We start from the raw sequence: 19,861 nt of genomic DNA, 5'->3' as shown, positions 1-19,861 counted from the left end.
GACTCACTCTGTCTTCCAAAACCACCTTCTCAGTTCAGCACCCCTCAGTTCCTTCCACCACACCTCAGCCTACCTCTTCACTCTTCCCAAAAGCCATCCCTGCTGTCTTGCCTTCCAAGTCCTCCTCCCTGGAAGGAAGGGCTAGCCAGGTTATCTTGAATAACAACATGTAAGAGTCTCTTAAAAACCAACAGACGAACAGAGGCAGATCTGTTGATTTCTGAACATTCTGAATGCCATCTTTCAGTGAAGCAGTTTTCAGCAGCTCTTCAAACTCCTTGTTCTGCCCACATAAAACATAGTCTTGAATTACTGACCTGCACTTCTGGATACCTTCCCAGAGAAAAACCAAAACAAGGCTAGACCAACACCAGTAGTTCTGGGTACACTTCTGCCCACCCTGCTGCCCAACTTTAGAAGTAAATCATCCTTTTTTTCTACTTTTGGAAGCACTACAGTAGTATGAAAAGATAAAACCAAACACAACCTGACAGCTGCCATTTATGTCTAATTAAAAGCTACAAGCTCATTGACTTAAGAAGAAATGAGGCAGCAACGTCACTGGAGGAAAGCAGCTTTAATTTACTGAGCTGTAACAAGCATCCCTGGCCAGGTCCAATGGACTGAGGTTCTGACACTCCCACATTGTGCCAGACAGCCATCTCTGGAAGAAAACACTTGGACAAGACTGTGTGGGCCACATGGGCTCTTAGATATTTTGGCAGATATTTTCACTTCTGCTGTCCCCTGCACCAGGGCTCTGCCAACCAGAACTGTGCGGCAGGAGTCGAGGCTGGGCTTGGACTGGTACCACACTGGAGGAATGACAGCTCCTTTCCACCTAGAAACTGGTTCCTTAGACAACTGCTGAAGCCAAGCACAACACAGTTTAAGATTAGAAAGGCCTAAAGCCTCAGGCTAACAGCAGGAGTATGGTCTGGCTTGACCCCCCTGCTCTTCATTTTTTTTTTTTTTTAATCAATACCACTGCATTCAGTCCAACCCAGTTTATAGATTGCTGAACCCTGTGTGGTGGCTGGAAAACAAATTAAACATAAATAATATTTCATTCCCTTCTAGATCTCTTCCATTATTTCCCAGAAGATGATAAAAATATCAAAAATCCAAAGTACTCTCAACACTTCTTTACTTTATATGAAGGGGGGGAAATCATAAGAATGAGGAAAAAAAATAAAATCAGCAAGACTGGTTTCTATTTGTCTTGCTTCCAAAATAAAGGAACTATGCTGAAAGTCACTGCTGATATGTGGGAATTCACAAAAAATGGAAGTGATTGTTCAGCAGAGAGAAGCAGTTAATTGCTTCAGACACTCAATGGCACAGAACCAATTCTTTAAATAATGCACAGTGCCACAGTCAATACAAGCCTCTAATTCAGTCTGGAGCTCCTGCTGCTGCTCATGAATCATTTCAGCCATGGTCCTACAGCTCACAATTGCAGCTGATGCTCAACCAAACTGTGCCCCATCTATCAAAGGCTGTGCAATCAATTAGCCAACAAATCACTCTGCCTCCATCACTTTGGAGGCTGGTTAAAATATATTGTGAATTAATATATTTTTTGAGACTTTTATTTGGTTGGTTGTTTTGGTTCTGGGTCTTGGGGTTTTTTTTGTGAGGAATAGAGCAACTATCTGTATTCCTTTGCAGGAGCCAGTTGTTCTTTAATTATTAGATACATATTAAAAAGATTGTGATAGACAATTTTTGCCTAGGACAATAGATTTTTCAGAACAGAATTGTTACACTAATAAAACCACTTTTTTGTAAAAGGGAAATAATTTTTAAAAACCTCACAGCAAGGTTCTGTCAGAAGATGCAGTAACCACCTGGTACTCACTGACAGTCAGCAGCCATGGGAAGGTTATCCTAAACAACCAGCTATAAATAGCATGTGGCTGACAAATCATGGGCACTGCACAGGGATACAATCCTTAATTACAGGAGCTTCACTTCTGCAGACAAGTGAAGAATGGAGGAACAAGAAAAAAAAAAAACAAAAAAAAACCCCAAAGCAACAAAAAGATACTTAGGCACTTCAAATAACACAAGTCTTGAGTTTATTCAGTGTTATTTGCCTCCTATAAATTGTCATGGGAATATTGCAATTTTTGTAACTGAGTATTCAGATTTCACCTGATGCAGAAAGGTAAAGCTGAACCTTTTAAGGTCTTACTGGTGCCAGCATTATCACAACTTTGAGAAGAATTTAAGTCCACTATACTGGTGGTGCACAGGCAGGAAAAAATACAGCTGGTACTTCCTACATCTCATTTTAGAGGCACAGTACCATTTACAGTAAAAATTGACCTTGGTGGGAAAGGTATGTACAAAAAAAATCCCCAATAAAGCACAATAAAAAGTGATTAGTAGCTTAAGGTCTCAGCCATAGAAGAGAGTGAAGATATTCCTGATGACTCGACAGGCACTGGTTAAAGTACACATTGCACTCCTGTGTGGAACAGTTAGTGCCTGCAGTACCTTGAAGATTTGATATTGTTCACTACAAAATCAGATATTTAAGTAGTCTGTGCCTGCTAAGGATTCACTACTTCTCGAGAAGTTTCCACAGAAAGAAAGATCTGCCTACTTCCATCATTACACTTTAGGAAATCTGGATGTAGCTATCACTGAGCAAACTTGGCATTTCTTGATAACAGTTGAAACTTGGACATAATTCAAACTTTAATGTTATCCAACTCAGACTCCAGACAGCATTCATTCCAAAGTGCCAAGCCTGAAGAAAAGAAAAACAAAACCAACATTTGAAGACACGTAGATCATGTCAGACATCTACAAAGCCAAGGCACGTGGGAGAATTACATACTCAAGAAGTCAAATTGATGACCTGGAAAACAAGCTGCAATTAAGAGACGCCACTTCCACCTGCATTTCTAAAATGCATAAAGCCCAGACATCCAGGTTTTTATTATTGCTTGCTTTCCATGAGAATTATGTAGCACTTCAGGCCTATTAATTTGTTGAGCTGCAGAATAAGTTTTTGTAAAACTTTTGTAGACAGTCTTTGGACTCCTTGACCCTAATCCAGACTTTAACTGCAGACAGGAGATAATGATGGACTTTCCATGTTACAACATCTGTCTAACAGGAGGAGTCAAAGCCACCACCACCTCCCTACAGCTTATAACAAGGGCAAGATCCAAGACTTAGTGACAGGTAGCATAGCAGGACAGATTGCTGTTTTTCTGTGCAGGGTCACAAAGGAGTTCCAGAGTGGCTGCCCTGATAGAGCCATGTCACAGTGAGAATGAGCCATATCCATGTTTCATCCCACCCTGAGCACATGTAAACTGTGCCATGTGCTCACTGTCCCACCATCTCCAGCTTTATCTCCCAAGGGCAAAAGCACCATATCATCTGCCCAGAGCTGTGTCAGTGACTGATAGCTGGGCAAGAACTGCTGGAAACTCAGCTCTAGCAGGGCAAAGACACTGTCAGTCAACCAGGTTTGCAGTCAGAAAAAGCAATTAGCAAGAAAGGATCTTACACAGATCAAACTTCACACTCTTCCCCTTTTTTTTCCCATTCAAGGAACAAAAGTAAAATATTATCCTGACATAAGCATTTTGCACTCAAAACTGGTGCCTACTTTTTCTATACAGCCTCCTAAGGCTACCCAGAATTTTGGGAAGGGCAATCCCAGGTGCCAGAACATATTTTGCAGCCTTAATTCTATAGCAGAACAATTTGACAGGATAAAAATCCAGTGTGTATCCACGAGGAACAGCAGAAAGGCAGACAAGAGTGTGTAACAATCTATGCCTCTTCTGTGAGCTATTATCCTGTCACCTAGAGAGCAGCTTCTGGAAATACCCATACTGCAATTTTACTCTGATTATGTGCATATTAACAGCAGGAATCAATACAAAAAGCCCCTAAAGGTAATGAAGTTCAAAGATTTAGCACCTTAACAATGGTACCACTTTTTAAAGCACTTGCTTGAGGGACACTAGAGATTCAAGTGAAGGAAGCAACAGCTGGAACAGGCTTTAATACAATGACCTTCTCCCAAACGATTTTTCTCACAGGGATTCCATGAAGTCCATTTTTGTTTCAATCACAACTGTTAGGGCAATGTCAGCAGCACTGAAAGAGCATCCTGTCATCACAGGGCAACTGGGTTTGTTTGCAAACGATTTTATGGCAGCGCCCAGCCAGGGCACAGAGAGCACAATGTACCAGTCAGGCATTTTTGAAGGGGATGCAGTGAAAGGACGAAGGGCAGAGAGGAGATCGTGGTGGAGGCAGAAGTTCAATAACACAGGCCCTCTGCTCAGACACTAATTCAAGTAATACAAAGCTCCTGGGAGTTTTCCTCCTCTGTTTATGTTTCCCAGCCTCAGCAACGGAGCTGCTCCTCTCTCTGACCCCTGGGGTGGTTATCAGGCCAGACTAAGTTAACACACTGGATTTATGTAAGCACATACAGATACCACATGATGGTATCTCTTCACCAGCAGTCTACCACACCTTTGGTTTCTGTCCTACCCAGCCATTTCCTGCGATCACTTACTTCAGTGCAGAGGGACTGAATGCAGCAACACCAGTACTGCAGCATACCTGGCAGGGAATGGAGGCTCTGCAGCACTGCTCTAACACAGAGGAGAGAGGGGACACCGATTTCCATTCCTGCAGCCTCATCAAACTTTTCTACTGTGAGCACATTACATAATCCCAAAAAGGCTGGACAAAAGCAAGGTTGCTGCATGAAGCAATACAGAAGGAAAGGGAAAAAAATAATGAGAAAGGTCAAATCACACAAAGACAACTAAGCAAAATCCAAAGAGAGTTAACTAATCAGTCCCTGAAGTATACTGCATGAAAAGTCTCATCCAGCCAGAACTGGCTGAGAGTCAGGCATTCATCTAAACCAACACCTGGATCCCGAGAGCAGCCATAGCCAATAATCAAAGGCAGACCATTGCCCTGAAGGCAACAGAAACCTCAGCTGCCTAGGTCCACCTCCACAAAAACCAGACTTCTAATTTTATACAATCAGAACTTGGACTATACCCAGAGGCTAAAATGAAGGAGGAAATTAAAAGAGGTTTTTTAGAACCAAGTCTTTTTCTAAGTGTGAAGTTTTTGATTAATTCCTCTACGTCTGGAAACAGAGGAGCTTATTTCCAGAGCTTGATATCAGCTGGGAGGATATGTGTATCTCATCCCAAGAGGTCAGATTTCTTAAACTCTCGAAACAAAGACTTGCTCTAAGCAATATCATGTGCATCCAGATCCAAGATACAAGAACTAATGCTTTTTCTCATTTTCTGGAGCTCTACCCCCAGGTTTATTAAGGAAGTCTTAATCATTAGAGACAAGAGCAATTTAAAGTCTTATGTGAAAGCTGAAATATACTGCTTGGTGTTGGCTCTTGGTTTATCTTGGGATAAACTGAAAAGAATCCAAAGTACAACAATAAACTGAGAGGGGATGATTACATACAGGTAGATGGGAGAGCTATCTGAAGTATGCGGCGATGGCATGAAGGTGAGTCTATCATGCCTTGAGGAAGATTAATTACTTAGGGGTAGAATTACTCACCACAAATAAGAAAGTGACTAAATATCAGGAAAAGCTTAGTCTTGTAAAGGAAAGTGATCAAAGCCATTTTATGGAGCACCTAACAAATACCAGGCAAGCCAGTGGAATTAGTCATTCTCATGGGATGACAAAGCTGCCTTTGAACCCCACAGCCAAGAGCTGATCCATACCATTCTTCCAGAGTTAGCAGCAATCCTGCCTGTGGCCAGCCATTCCAGATAGGGTGTGTGCCTGCACTGAAGACCTAAACTGAACTGAATTTCAGCAGAAAGAAATCAATAAAAGTGACAAGTTCTCACACACCACTGAAGGGAGGTATTCCCCAACTCCATGCTGCTTCCCAGCAATAGCTTACTCATTCTATAAACCTGATGAGAAAAAAAATCATCAATGCCTTTTATAAGGTAAACTCCAAAGACTAAATAAATTTATTTTATTAACCAGAAGTTATGCTCAGCAAAGAGCACACACTGCAGGTTAAACTCAGAGAGTCCCATGGGAGGCAGTTTCCAAGCAGCCAAGAGCAACCTTCACGTGCAGTTCAGCTTTGCTCTGTCCTTTCTCTATCCTGGCAGCAGCACTCCCCAGCTGGAGATCAGTCAGGCCGTGACACTGCAGCCAGGATGTGCCTTTGATGCTGCCCACACCACAATGGCTTGTGCTCAGCCAGGACTGCAGGCAGTGGCAGCACAACAGACCCAGGAGCTACAGGGAGGGCACACGGTGACACTTTATCATTCCAGCTGCTTACTACAGCAAGAGGCACTGAAACAACAGTTACACACCCATCCCCAGCCCCCAGCGAGCAAAGCCAACATCACATAGAGACTTCTGGCAAAGGATGAAATCTAGGAATTTTTTTAAGATCATGTTACATGCTTTGACTATAAGCTCAGCTGAGGCCAACTTACATGCCTGCATGATTTAAGTCACCCTGCTCTGGGTTTTGAGGATTAATAATTTGCAGTTTGCAGATGCATTATGTATCTGCCCAAGAGAAAAAGTGCTGTCTCCCTTTATATGACAATAATTCTGCTTGCAAAGTTCCCTGCTCTCTTAAGGTTTTAGCCAATTTAGTGGGGGAAGCATAGACAAGAGCAATCAAAAGACACACACCGCAAACACAAGATCCCAACAGATTTTCATAGGCTAGAACTTTGTGAATGTATATCTGATCTAAAGATGGCAAACTTCACTTGAACTTAAACAAAAGTAACACACTGAGAAATCACTATCTGGTGGCCATTGCATTAGGGGACAGAAAAACTCTAAAAAATCTCAGTTTTCTAAACTCAAGAGATTTCCGAGTTAGCACTGGAAACCCCGCATAGAGAAACCACAATGTGAGTGCAGGATCAACACCAGAGGAAAAACCCTACCTCTAAGCAGAAACCAGGTAATACTGATCTAATTTATTCTAATCTATATAAAGCAAACAAGTGCATTTATTACAAACAAGATAACTTGTTTAAGCAGTAAGGCAAATTGACCTGTCTTTCAATTGGCAGCAATCATGGTGTGCTTTTTCTGCCCTTTGCCCACAGAAAACCAAACTTGTTTCCTATTTCTGAAACGCTCCTGCTGTCAATAACTGTGTAATTTGCAACACAGATCTAGCTCTGGGCCCAAGAGCTGGGAGGAAATGGGCTGATGTGGACTTGACCTCTCATGATGGCAATGACATAAGACATTACGAAATCAAAATTCCCAGAAAAGACTCAATTACCAACAAACTCGAATCAGCTCCTCTCTCACAGCAAGAAGGAAAAGCAGTTCTTTTCTACAGTTTTATGTTTGTTCTATCTCTTCTCTGACTGAGGGGTCCTCCTCATTCTGAGGTACATCAGCAGCGTGTTATTAGCACAGGCACACACCAACACAGAAGGATGACACACAGTTTCCCCACTTTTTGCATGCATCATTTACACTCTACTGCATCTGATTCATCAACCTTGAGCAACAGGAAAAGCATACTGGGGGCAGAATACTGGCAGAAATACTGTTCTGGATGACCTGTTGAACCTTCTTACTTCCCATAATCCCCAAAAGGAGGCTTTCCTGTCTCTCCAGCTCTTTGTTATTGCTACAATGATTGCCACATTCCAGAATGAAATTTTTTTTTTTTTTTTGCATCCCTGCATAAATTTGTAACTTAATGGCTTCAGGGCAGGAAGTCTTCATTTTGCAGCAAAAGAAAGCACTAACATGTACAGACAGCTTGCAGAACAGTAAATTTACTGTTCTCAAACACATCATGGGACTTCTACTACCTAGCAAAAGGCAGAGAGTGACCTTGACCATGACACTTACTGGAAGAGTCAAGTTTCAACCAAGAAATTAGAAGGATGCTTCAATTTCCATCACAGATTTTCTCTGTGTTGACAGCAAAACCTCCCCTGGTTTTCAGCCATTACAAGTCTTACATATGCAAGGAAAAGTTTCCTTCAGTCTGCATTCACTTGACTGAGGTTTGCAAAGCATCATCCTTCTTCATGAAGGGTCATTTGACTGGAAGTGCTTATCAACGTGGCTAGCAAAAGAAAACTTAATTTTGATGAAAATAGCATACTTCTTAGTCTTCATCTTGCCATCAAAACAGAAGACCAGCTGATCCTACCACAGGCACACTCAGGCACTAAAATGTCAAATGCCAGTCAGTTATCTACAACATGCATTGTTTCCCACAGACACACATTCCCAGGTCTCATGGAATGAAACCAAGCACAAGGGTTCCAGAAACACCCCAGCATCTCAGCAATGCAAAGAAAAACATGTAAAACTTTCGATCAGCTGAACCATAGGTGGTGTTAGTATGGGGAAAGGACTAACATCACTACCACAGTTCTGCAATTCACATGAAAGAGGCAAGCATGGCTGCTCCTACTGCCACTTCATAATTCAAGAGCATTCACAAATAATTAACAACAAAAGAAAAAAATCCACGTCTGTTCACTGAGACCTGACAAATTTTGATTCTCATCTCAGAACACCTATTGCCTAAAGGGGAAATGTCACAGCAATCTTCCAGCACAGCAATAAATCCAGCCTCGTGCACCACTGCTGCCCCCCCATTCGTGCCACATGAATTCAACACTCGCTTGTGCTCCAGCTTTTTCTTTGTTTAATTTTGATTTCCTCCACTTTCGCAGCTAGCCAGAGCGCTGCAGCTGTTCCAGCCTCTCGGGAGAAAGTACAGCAAGGCGGCAGCCCCTGCACACACACTCTCCCTGTACACACACACGGCTGAGCAGCACTCGCACCTGGCAATGGCAGCGTGGTCGTGCTTACTTCTCTCTGACCTTCAAGTTCCCAAACTGTTCCCACAAACCACCCAGAGGTTTGCACCTGGCAAGACCCCATCCACAGCCCCAAACCACACACCTCTGCCCCAGCTGACTCGAAGGTGACATCCCATGGGAACACGGGGTGTTCTGACCCCACCACCTTCAACCTCTGCCGAGCAAACCCTGGCCACACACGGCTGCTTCCAACCTGCCATGACAAACAAGCCTTCCGTGGCACGGGAACACCCGAAAAATTAAAATCTGGGCCTAGAACTAGCCGGACAACCCCCCTCCACCTTTTTTCTTGTCTTTTAGATTTTCTGCATGCCTTCTTATCCGAATCCCCCAGGTGGGACTGAATGGCAACACGTTTTTCTCCCAGCTCTGGGAATGCCCCAAGTCGCCGCGGTAGAAGTTGCACGGGGGTGTGTGGAGAACGGGGAAGTTAGCTGCTGGAGCTGTGACCCAGAGCATCCCACTGCCCAAACCCCAAACCCCAACCCACGGCCCCGGACGGGCGCTGGCACCGGGATAAACGCCGGGCAGTGACACTAAGGCAGCGCCGGGGCTGCTCCCCTGTACGGCGGGGCCAAGGGGCAGCGCTGACCCGCACCCAGCAAGCACAGTGAATACATACGTGAATGTGCTTGTATAAATACACATACGAGAAGATGACGGCGCCCGTCCCGCAAAGGCTGAGCGCTGGCAGACACTCACCGCTCAGGTAGTTGGTCCACTTGTACAGGACCCCCTCCATGCCGGCCGGCCCCCGGCCCCATGCAGCGCGGCCGCCCCCCGGCGGGGTCACACCGCCCACCGCCGCCCGCGCTCCGCCGCGCCGCCGCCACACAGCGCCATCGCGGGGGGGCGCGCGCCCCGCCCGGCCCGCGCCGCGCCCGCCCCCTACCGCCGCCTCTGCCACGCTCTCAGCGCAGGGAGCGCCGCAGCCGCGCAGCCACTGCACGGCCTCGCGGCGCTACGGCAGCGCAACCCGCGCTGTGAATCGCGGCCCGCGTGACCGGCGGGAGTGAGAGGCGGGCGCGGGGGGCAGGCGCGGAATGCCCAGAGCAGGTGGCCTCCCGCGGCCAATCGGAACGCGCCCTGGCTGCGGCCGCCGCCCAATCAACGGCCGGCAGCGGCCGGCTCTATTGTGCGCGCGCTCCGCGGGGCTGCCCCGCTCGCCGGCGCTCCCGGAGTGCCCGGCCCGCCCACCCCCCCTCGGCTGTTCGGGGCTGCCGATTGGATGGCCTGAGAGACGGACAGGGACGCACCCCAATGGGCGGCGGCTCCTCCTGAGCTCGCCCTGCGGAGAGCCAATCAGCGAGCGCGGCGCCCGTGCCGGGCCGTCGGGAGCCGGGGCTGGCAGCGGTGCGCGCCGCTGCCACGTCGGACGGAGCGGCCGCGCTCGGGGCGCGGGATGGCGGCGCGGTGAGAGCAGCGAGGCGGCGGCGATGGCGGCGGGGCTGCTGCTGCTCGGCTCCGCCCTGCTGTGCGCGGCGCTGGGCAGCGCGGGCGCGGCGCTGATCCCCCCCGCGCCCGACGTGAAGGTGGAGGTGCTGCACAAGCCTTTCCTCTGCCACCGGCGCACCAAGTGGGGGGACTTGATGCTGGTTCACTACGAGGGCTTCTTGGAGAGGGACGGATCCATGTTTCACTCGACGTAAGTGAGAGGCGCGTCTTCTCCCAGCGAGCTGCTGGCTGAGCTTGCGTGGGGAAATATATATATATATATAGTGTGTATATATATATATATAGTATATATATATGTATAGATAGTATGTGTATATATATAGTGTATATATATATGTGTGTGTGTATGTACGTGTATATGTATATGTGTATATATGTGTATATGTATATTTTTGTGCGTAAATATATAGAATGCCTACAGCTGGACGTGACCTTAAAGATTCCTTGAGCCTTCACTGGATCAAGTTGCTCGGAGCAGCCCCAGCCGAGGCGCCTTTGAGCGCTGCCCAGGTTGCTCAGAGCCCCGTCCAGCCTGGCCTTGAACACCCCCAGGAATGGGCTGCCAGCAGCTTCCCTGGGCAGCCTGTTCCAGTGGCTTACCACCCTCACAGTAAAGAACTTCTTTCGAATATCTAATCTGAGCCTGCTCTCACTTTAAAGTCGTCATCCCTTGTCTTGTCACTAAACGCTCTTGTAAAATTTGTCTTTCTCCGTCTTTCTTCTAGGCTCCTTTGAGGTACTGGAAAGGTACAATTAGGTCAGTTCTTTCAGCCCTTCCTCATAGGAGAGGTGCTGCTCCATCCCTCCAACAATCTTGGTGCAGCTTCTCTAGACTTGCACCTTTATGCGTGTATATATATATATGTGTGTGTGTGTGTATATACACACACATATGCATATATACATATTTATTTATTTATTTTAATATAAGTGATCTCTTCTGGCCATGCTTTCCTGAATCCAGGCCTCTCACAGGGCTCCACAATCCATCTGCGAATAGCTTTCTGTGAGGAGCATTTTGTCAGGGGGAAAGTGACTTTTTGTTTGGTTCGTTTTTTTGCTCCTCCCTCCCCAAATGCCCAAAAGCGATGCATGAATGACTTATTTGTTTTGGGATAAAAGAGCTCAAATAACACTGCATAAACTTGTCATTGGGGTCGCTCCCACTGCTACCTGTTCTCAGCAGGTTTGGTGTGAAGCAGTGTCTCACAATGCTGTACAAGACGAACACCAACAGCAAGGCAAATTTTCTTTCCCACGGTTATAAAATAAATCTTCCTTAGCAATTTTTTTTTGGTCAGTCTGTAGGAAGTACAGCTATGTGGCATTTCTTAAAAAATGGGGATGTTATGCTTGGAGCACCTCTCCTGTGTGGAAAGGCTGAGAGACCTGACACTGTTCAGCCTGGAAAAGAGGCTTTGAGGTGACCTAATTGTGGCTTTCCACTACCTGAATAAAGATGGAGAGAGACTTTTTGCAAGGGCATGTAGTGACAGAACAAGGGGGAGGACGGCTTCAAACTTAGAGAGAGCAGGTTTAGATCAGGTTATTAGAAAGAAGTTTTTTACTCTGAGGATGGTGGGACACTGGGGCAGGCTGCCCAGGGAAGTTGCCGACAGCCCATTCCTGGAGGTGTTCAAGGCCAGGCTGGATGGGGCCATGAGAACCTGGTCTGGTTGAGGGTGTGCCCGTGGCACAGGGGGCTGGAACCGGGTGATCTTTAAGGTCCCTTCCAGTCAAACCATTCTATGATTCTGTGATTTAGGTGCAGGTTTGGTATGTGATCTCAGCGGTTTCATAGGTCTTGTGCTACACATAAATTTCTGTTGGGTTTCTAAAGCAAGCTATTAGTTAAAAAATAAAACCAAGTTACATGTGTCCTTCCACTAGCGGCAGCACAATCGCAGCTTTTCATTATTCTTTACCTGCCCCCGACCAGACAAGTCAACGTGCCAGAGCCACAGAAATGCAAATAGGAGGAAGAGCCAGGAATTCGAGGGAGTCTGCTAAGAGCCTGCAACGACTTGCTAATGCTGGATGTCCTGTAAAACATCAACGAAGTGTTAATAGTGGCAGACAGCAAAATATTCGAGTCTCTGCCGGCTGTCTGAAGGCTACTTTTGTATATGAAAAAAAAGAAAAGAAAGAAGACAATTTTGCATGTTGATGCTCTTGCAGACGATTCAACTAAAATCTCACTAATTTTCTCTTGTAGTTAACCTGCCTCTTTAAAAGGACTTCTAGTGACACACTAAAGTTTTTGCTGCTGACTAACTTCTGTAAGTGTTCTGTTTTCTTCTTAAACACTTCTCCTGCATGACTAGTAAATAGAGCTTTCAAATTACTTGTCTGTTAGTAGAGTGAAAGTAGTCCGGGTTGTACCATCTGGTTAAATAAAAAAAAGATCTTGTGTCCCAAATCTAAAGTTGAATGTTTTGCATGCAGTTGTTTCTGTTTTTTCTAGACTGTTATGTAGTTGCTTTGTTGGTTTTTTTTATTTTCCCCAATGGCTTCTTTTGAGAGAAAGGAGGCTGATGCTTCTGAGCATGTTAAAATGTATGTTGCTGTGATGACCATGCTGGTCTGTGATTTGCTGTTTACAATGGCCTTGACTGTAGATTTTTAAGAAAATGCCTTTTCTAGTCCAATCAGTTTCCAAGTGGAAGTGGTCAGGGAAGTGGAGGTAGAGATCTGTATTGGTTAGTGTTGTCATAAACACACAAGGTAAAAGTTGTTTTATTTCTTTCCACTTCACAAGAAACCTTGTCATGCAAAACATAAGTTTTAAAGATTTTTGCAAGTGTAGGTCTTTCATTTAGGAGGTGTCAAGGTGCTGAGTGGTGCTACGTTTTTAACTGTACATCTATATTATGAGCATGTTCCATCGGCCCTTTGTGGAACTTGATGTTTAAATAGGAAGTGTTTTATTCCTTTCTTTTCCAGTCACAAGCACAACAATGGTCAGCCTATGTGGTTTACACTTGGCATCAGGGAAGCTCTCAAGGGCTGGGACAGAGGGCTGAAGGACATGTGTGTGGGAGAGAAACGGAAGCTGACCATTCCACCAGCCCTTGCTTATGGAAAAGAAGGGAAAGGTAAAACATTGAAGCACTCCCCTTGCTCTAATTGTTTCTAATCCCTGTATTTTACTGTTATTCTTGCCTAAGAGGTTAGCAAGCTTTCAAGCTTTCCAGGTTGATTCTGTTAAAGAAGAAAAACTGAGGGAGTCAAGTGCTCTTTCTCATAAATTTGTTTCCTGCAGTAATATCCATTAAGTGGCTGTGTTGTGAATGCAGAGGGAAAAAACCCAGAAACTGATGGTGGTTGCTGTGCTGTATGTTCTGAGTGTCTTTTCTGTTAGTGCTGTGCCCAACAGAAGCACAGCAGAAGCTCAGTGCCCTGCTTTTTATTTTTGTTTTGTAGTTTGTTTTTTTTCTCTCTTCTTTTACAGTCAAGTGGAGGTGGTTGCTTAGGTAACAGTTGGCTTTTTGGCTGTTGGATCTGGTTTTGTGGTAATGCTTCATGAATGTGCATTTGCAAGACTCATTCCTGCTTTCAGGTTTCTTTTAGAACCCTAAGAAACTCCCTGTACTGCTGCCCAACCAGTTCTTAGATGATACCGTAAGAAGTCACTGTTTATTTCTCCATAATGGGACATTAATTCTTTCTCTCTTACAGCTATTTTCAGTTTGGGCAGTGGTCCCTGTTATCCACAGTAAGGTGTGCATAGGCAGTCATGTTGTCACCTACTGAAAGTGCGCTGACTGCTGTGCAGACAGATACAAACATCTCAACCTCTCTACTACTGAGGCTGTTTGGGGCTTTTCCTTTCAAATATTTCCAGATTCCTTTAACAGGAGGGCCAGATTTGGAATATGCAGTAAAGCAAGTGACAGCTTGAATGGTTCTCTTTCTGCTTTATGGGATTTGTTTTAGTTAACTTTTTTTAGCAGCTATTATGAGTATTTATGTAATGACAAGAGTTGCAACAAATGACCTAAGGTAGTGGAAGGTTCCAAACCAGGAAGGATGAGTGTGTAGGAGCATACAGTCCATCCTGCTGCTGTTCTCTCCCATCACTATGAGACTGTTTTGGGAATGAGGACTTGTTTGTGTGTCTGTGTCTTATGGCCAGTAGGCTGCACACAGGCTTAGGGCTCCACATTACCTCATGCCAGGTACTATTCATACCTACAGCGCACTTCATACTCTCCTTTATTAAATGTACCCGTTCAACACACATTTTTCTAGAAGCCCTGGTTTATGGTTCAAGATACAGTATTAGAAGTAATCATGTTTCTAGGGAACTTTGTGTTTGTCATTCAGTCTTTATGCAGAGCTCAGCTGTAAATTTTTCCACAAAAAGATGTGAAATGCTGCAGTGCTCATGTAGTCATCACAGGCCTAATTGTTTGATTAATATGTAAAGCACTGTAGTTGTTCTTCAAAGACTTGCAAACATCACCTCTGTGTTTAGTGCAAGAAGGTTAAACAGCTAAACACTGCTAACTGCTGTAAGAAATTACTTGCTTTAGGAAGACTGAAGTATTTGAGCATTATTATGTTGCTGTTTTCAAGTGGTACCCTTGAAGACAGAATTATTTCATTTTCTTCATACTTTCCTTCAAATGCACATAATTTCACTAGCCTCCCACCTTGGTTGCTTTCTGACTCATCATTTGAGTCAGATGCCTTTTTCTGTAACACTCAAAAAATTACCTGTGTTTCAAACCCTAAACAGGGCACTGTGTCCTGTATTTCTAGAAGATTCTGCACATTTTTTCATCCCAGAAATCTTCAAGCCTGTTTGTTGCTGCAGTTCAGGGTGTATTTAACACCATAGCTCCAAAGTGGTAGATGTGGATTATTTTTCCCTGTCTTCTCAAGGCACAGAAATAATTTTTGGGGGGCTGCTGTCCAATATAGGGATATATTTGATGCTGTTCAACCTGTCTCTGTATAAAGGAGCAAAGTGATGTGCTAAAAGGTCTTCGACAGTAGATTTGGCCATCAGCATGAGGGCATATCACATCTCTGTCAAAGCCAGTGCCTGATGAACTGATATCCTTGAGGTGTGGTGGCATGGGGAGTGCTCTGTGGCACTGTTAGGAAGTTACCAGTCTGTTCTCCTACATCAGAAATGATGTTGTGGTAACACAGCTCTTGTGATCAGGTCTGGGTACTTGGTTTCTGCTGTGTGTTTGGAAATAGCTTGGTGCTTTGTGCCCTGAGTCCAGAGACTGCTGTGGGAGACCAACATCCTCCCTGGCCTTCTTCTGCAATAGAGCTTTTCCAGTGGCAGAATAGCAGATACAAGGTATCAGCTGGCAGTAGAGAGGAATCTGGGGACTGTTGGGATATCCAGAGGGCTAAATTCTCCCCTTCCTGCTGCCCTGTAGTTAGTCTTGGCTGTAGTCTGTCTGACTGTGCAGTCTCCTTTACTGTTTTCCAGTTTATCTGGCTCTGGCCATGAAAGAAAAAAGATTCAAGATCATTGTTTGATAAACTTGTGATGCTAATTGCTGAATAAGAGCTTGCATCAGCACCTACTACTCCCCAACAAAACAGCTGCATCTAAAGTTGCATTTATCCTGTAGGGGCTGCTCAGAATCCAGGCTACAGGCTGACATGGTTGTGTCATCACTGTTTCAGATACTTGTCCTTACTGGTTCAAACTGCAGGATGCTTTGAAATGACTGGGCTTGCTGAACATTGCTCTGATGCGTGTGGCCTTTGTATGGCATTGAATATATAGTTGGTTTCAACTTTTCTCCATTTTGGGCAGGAAAAATTCCACCTGAGAGCACATTGATTTTCAACATTGACCTTCTAGAAATAAGAAATGGACCAAGGTCTCATGAGTCATTCCAAGAGATGGATCTTAATGATGATTGGAAACTATCCAAGCAAGAGGTGAGTGGGTTATCCTTCTCTTGTGAGCAAATCTATCAGCATGAGAGAGTGGAAAAGAATGCACATCTATGCTACACTGCTCTGAGCCTTGCATCCTAGTGAAAATTCTGGATTAGAGGTTCAAAAGGAGCCTTGGTAAGCTGAGGATAGACATGTGACTCGTGTGCTGCACGCTTGTGGAAGACTTGGATAAAGTAAAGCATCTTAAAAAAAAAACCAGACTTCAGGGCTTTTTGGATTTAATTGCTGATTTATTAATAAACTGGGATCTCTTCTGCTGCAGGGCACTCCTATTTTGTTGTGAAGGACATGTATTCAGCATTATTCACCATCTGTTTGCCTCTCATTTCCAAACTTCTGCTTTTTCAGGAAGTGATCCACGAGAAGCTAGTATAAGCCACTGAGTTGTTCTTGATTTGGGTCTGGTACCAGTTTACCAGACTCAGAAGGCTAATTAATAATTTGTATGTATCAGACAGTGTCTGTGTGTGTAATGTCTGCATATTAGGAATATAAACATTAGCCCTAACAAATCCCAGAGACTGAAGTGACTAAAACAGACCTGAAACATGGCCCATGCTTCTTATACAAGTGGTATCTGTTTAACAGATGATTATGTTGGTATCACAATTTTTGTAGAAGGCTCTGTGATTCAGAACACTTGGGATCTCCATAGTAGAACCTTAAAAACTTATTAAGTTTTAAGTTTATTTATTTAAGTTTTCAACTTATTGTTGAAAATGCTGCTTACCATAACTGTCTGGCTTAATGTAAGTCAGTGTTCCAATGGTATGTTTAAAACCTGCCTTGAGTTTAAATTCCTTAAAAAATCCTTGCATCCTTAAAAATGTTGAGATACCTAGAAATCTTTTAATGTATTTCCCATTGGAGCAGCAAACACTGAGATTGTGGAGTATATATCTGGAGTGGCTGTTTACATGTACTGGGTTGTCAGGGTGCTGGAATGTGGACAAGCTGTCTCTGACCAATTGGTAGCTGATAACTTCTGCCCAGCTATTTTTACTTTAATGTATAGACATCAAGACATCAGAAGACAGGCAGTCCTGACTCATTTTTTGAGTCAGATACCATAAAGGTATGGCAACAGCTTTGCTAGTTTTACTGTGACTTCTGTCACTAAAGACCCTTCATTCAAAGAGACTGCAGAGTCAGACAAGTATTATTCTGGCAGTGGCACAGGAGGGGAGGAATCTGTTATCTAATACCACCATCCTGAGCATAGCATCCCTCTGTTATGCTGCAGAAATCAATTCTTTCATAGCTCTGAAAATATTCATTCTCACCTTTTGTCTAACAGGTGAAAATTTACTTGAAGAAAGAATTTGAAAAGCATGGAGCAGTGGTAAATGACACCCAGCATGATGCTTTGGTTGAAGACATATTTGATAAGGAGGATGAAGACAGTGACGGGTTTATATCTGCAAGGGAATTCACGTACAAGCATGATGAGCTGTAGAAAGAAAAGAGTGGCATAACTTTTTTGGACACAAATAGCAGTGACTTAGACTGTCTGGTTCTCCTGTCATCTTAATTCTGTGCTTTGGAATTGACAATTGCTGTTGGCAAAGAAACACTTTGTTTATATAAAAGAGAATTTCTGTTCGTTATGTACAAATGTTTTAAACTGTTTTAAAGTGTGAAAATGTTCCTCCTCTTACACAGCGAAGACTTGCACATCAGTGTTTTTAAAGTTTTGTATTAAATTATTTTTCAGAAATGAAACAAACTTTCCATTTATCATTCATTATGAAAATCAAAATCCAGTTCAGTGACTTTCTGTGATTTGTGTGCCAAGATCACTTTCAGCAGCTACCTTACATATTACTTGTAGTCTGTGGTTTAATTACTTGACCTTCCTTCTTGAGTGTCACTGCTTAAAAAGCAGTTTGCTGACCTTTGGTTTTTTTCCTGCAGATTTTCAAAAGATGTAGTAGAAGGCATCAGCGTCTCTGTATGGCTGAGAAACTGATACAAAGCTGAATGAGAGGAATGATTATCATGTGCTGATTTTGCCCTTCTAAAGGGAAAGTGTTACCACCCATGCCAATAATTGTCTGCATTTTTCATTAAATTTTCTGAAGAAAGCAGGAGTTAAATGTCAGACTTTCACTTCTACTGCCAGCAACATTCTAGGAAACATCTGTAATTTGGAAAGCAGCAAGTTGTGCTGCAGTGCAGAGGTGCTGTCCTTTATGTACAGACATGTTTTGAAACTCAGACTTGGTATTCATCAGAAAAGCTCATACCTTTCTCTCACAGTTTGAGGGGGCTCTTGAGCAGAATGTTACACGTCTGAAGTTTTTTCCTCTGCAGAAGAGAGAGTTTACTGACAGGAAGGTCAGTATGGTCTGAAAAACAGTTTCTATGGACTTGTCTGCAGCTATGTAAGCAGCAGAACTTGTTTCATTGCCCCTTTGCAGCATTTTTCACAAGTAATTTGAATTTTCAATTAAAAAGTGAATTTTTGGAAAAAAAAAGGTGTTAAGGTAAGTGTTATGGTGCTGTATCTTTACAGAGGTGGAGATCATTAGGACTTCAAACACAAAATTGGAGTTGAAAGATCTTTCTGGAGAACAGATATTGTACAATTGTCCATGGTTTCTTAAATGAGAGGGCAAGGAATCTCAGGGACAGAATTTATCCTGACATCACTAACCTATGGGTCTATGAACACAGCATTGCACCTGGAAATCATTGCCCAAAGCTATGTAAGGATGTAAAACAAATCCAGTTGTATGAAAGTGAGATTGCTGCATTGCACTAACCCTTAACTACTGCAGACTGCATTCCAGGCTCTCAGTGCTGTAGGTGTGTTAGATGTTCCCCTGCCATCTAGTGTGCAACTGGGGACTAGAGGACTGCTTCATTGAACTGAGCTCAGGTGCAGAGGGGTGTGCAGAGACCTGTCAATAGTGGCGAGGGTTATGCAGTGCTGGGATGCTGTTTTGGTTTTCTTCCAGCATCTGACATTTTGTGGGTGATGTTCTAAGAGATAGGAATTGCAACCATGTATTTTGTTTTCAGTAACCTTAGGTCTCTTTCCTGAGTGATGCCATCTGCTTTTCTTGACCCCAATAAAACTTTTACTTCTAATGCTGTGAGTTTCAGTAAAATAGCGTAGGAAAATGTTTCCCTTCTGTTTTAGGCTCATTTCCTGCCCTTATTCTTTTATTGTGAAGAAATCATGAATAGTCACTACCTATTTAGCGGTTCTTACTGCTCATGGTTCTGTCTATTGATGTTTTTTTTCTCATCACTCACAAAAAATCAAGCTTGCCTGACCGGTTTGCCCAAGGCAGGTTGCATGTTCTGTGCTGGCTGTGTTGATTTCCCCTGCAGTCACTGGAGCACTGGGCACCTGGGGCAGCTCACTGCACGTGTATTTATCTTGCGTTGAGATAGCTGCCTTCCCAAACAGAGTCTTTGTTGACTGTGTAGGGAACTCAGACAATTATAGCCTAGTCCAAAGGAGTATAACAGGATGTGAAGTTGGTCTTTAAGCCAGTCTTGCCTAGATGTGGGGAGGTACCCAACCAACTGAAGGGGAAATTGTGTGTGTGCTGCTGGGAAGAGCAGAACTGAAGCTT

General features: G+C 44.0%; 2 protein-coding genes across 3 annotated transcripts in view; one reads left to right on the top strand and one right to left on the bottom strand.

Annotated features, from left to right (window-relative positions):
- PLEKHA8 (pleckstrin homology domain containing A8) overlaps positions 1 to 9,714 on the bottom strand; it is a 31,303-nt gene extending 21,589 nt beyond the window's left edge. Inside the window, exon 1 of one of the 2 annotated variants that reach the window (XM_059465821.1) lies at positions 9,588 to 9,714. In XM_059465821.1, coding sequence (XP_059321804.1) covers positions 9,588 to 9,627 — 40 coding nt within the window. In that variant the 5' untranslated portion in view covers positions 9,628 to 9,714. The remainder of the gene's footprint in view (positions 1 to 9,587) is intronic. The other variant, XM_059465812.1, reaches the window with a different exon arrangement.
- A 530-nt stretch (positions 9,715 to 10,244) lies between these two features.
- Positions 10,245 to 18,358, top strand: FKBP14 (FKBP prolyl isomerase 14). Its single transcript, XM_059465833.1, has 4 exons — positions 10,245 to 10,530; positions 13,284 to 13,435; positions 16,126 to 16,253; positions 17,572 to 18,358. The coding sequence occupies exons 1-4, from the start codon at positions 10,322 to 10,324 to the stop codon at positions 17,728 to 17,730; spliced, it is 648 nt and encodes a 215-aa protein (XP_059321816.1). The 5' UTR covers positions 10,245 to 10,321; the 3' UTR covers positions 17,731 to 18,358.
- Positions 18,359 to 19,861: the final 1,503 nt, after the last annotated feature.

Source organism: Ammospiza nelsoni, chromosome 1, assembly GCF_027579445.1.
Source record: "Ammospiza nelsoni isolate bAmmNel1 chromosome 1, bAmmNel1.pri, whole genome shotgun sequence".
Lineage (NCBI taxonomy): Eukaryota > Metazoa > Chordata > Aves > Passeriformes > Passerellidae > Ammospiza > Ammospiza nelsoni.
This window is presented reverse-complemented; position numbering and strand designations above follow the sequence as displayed.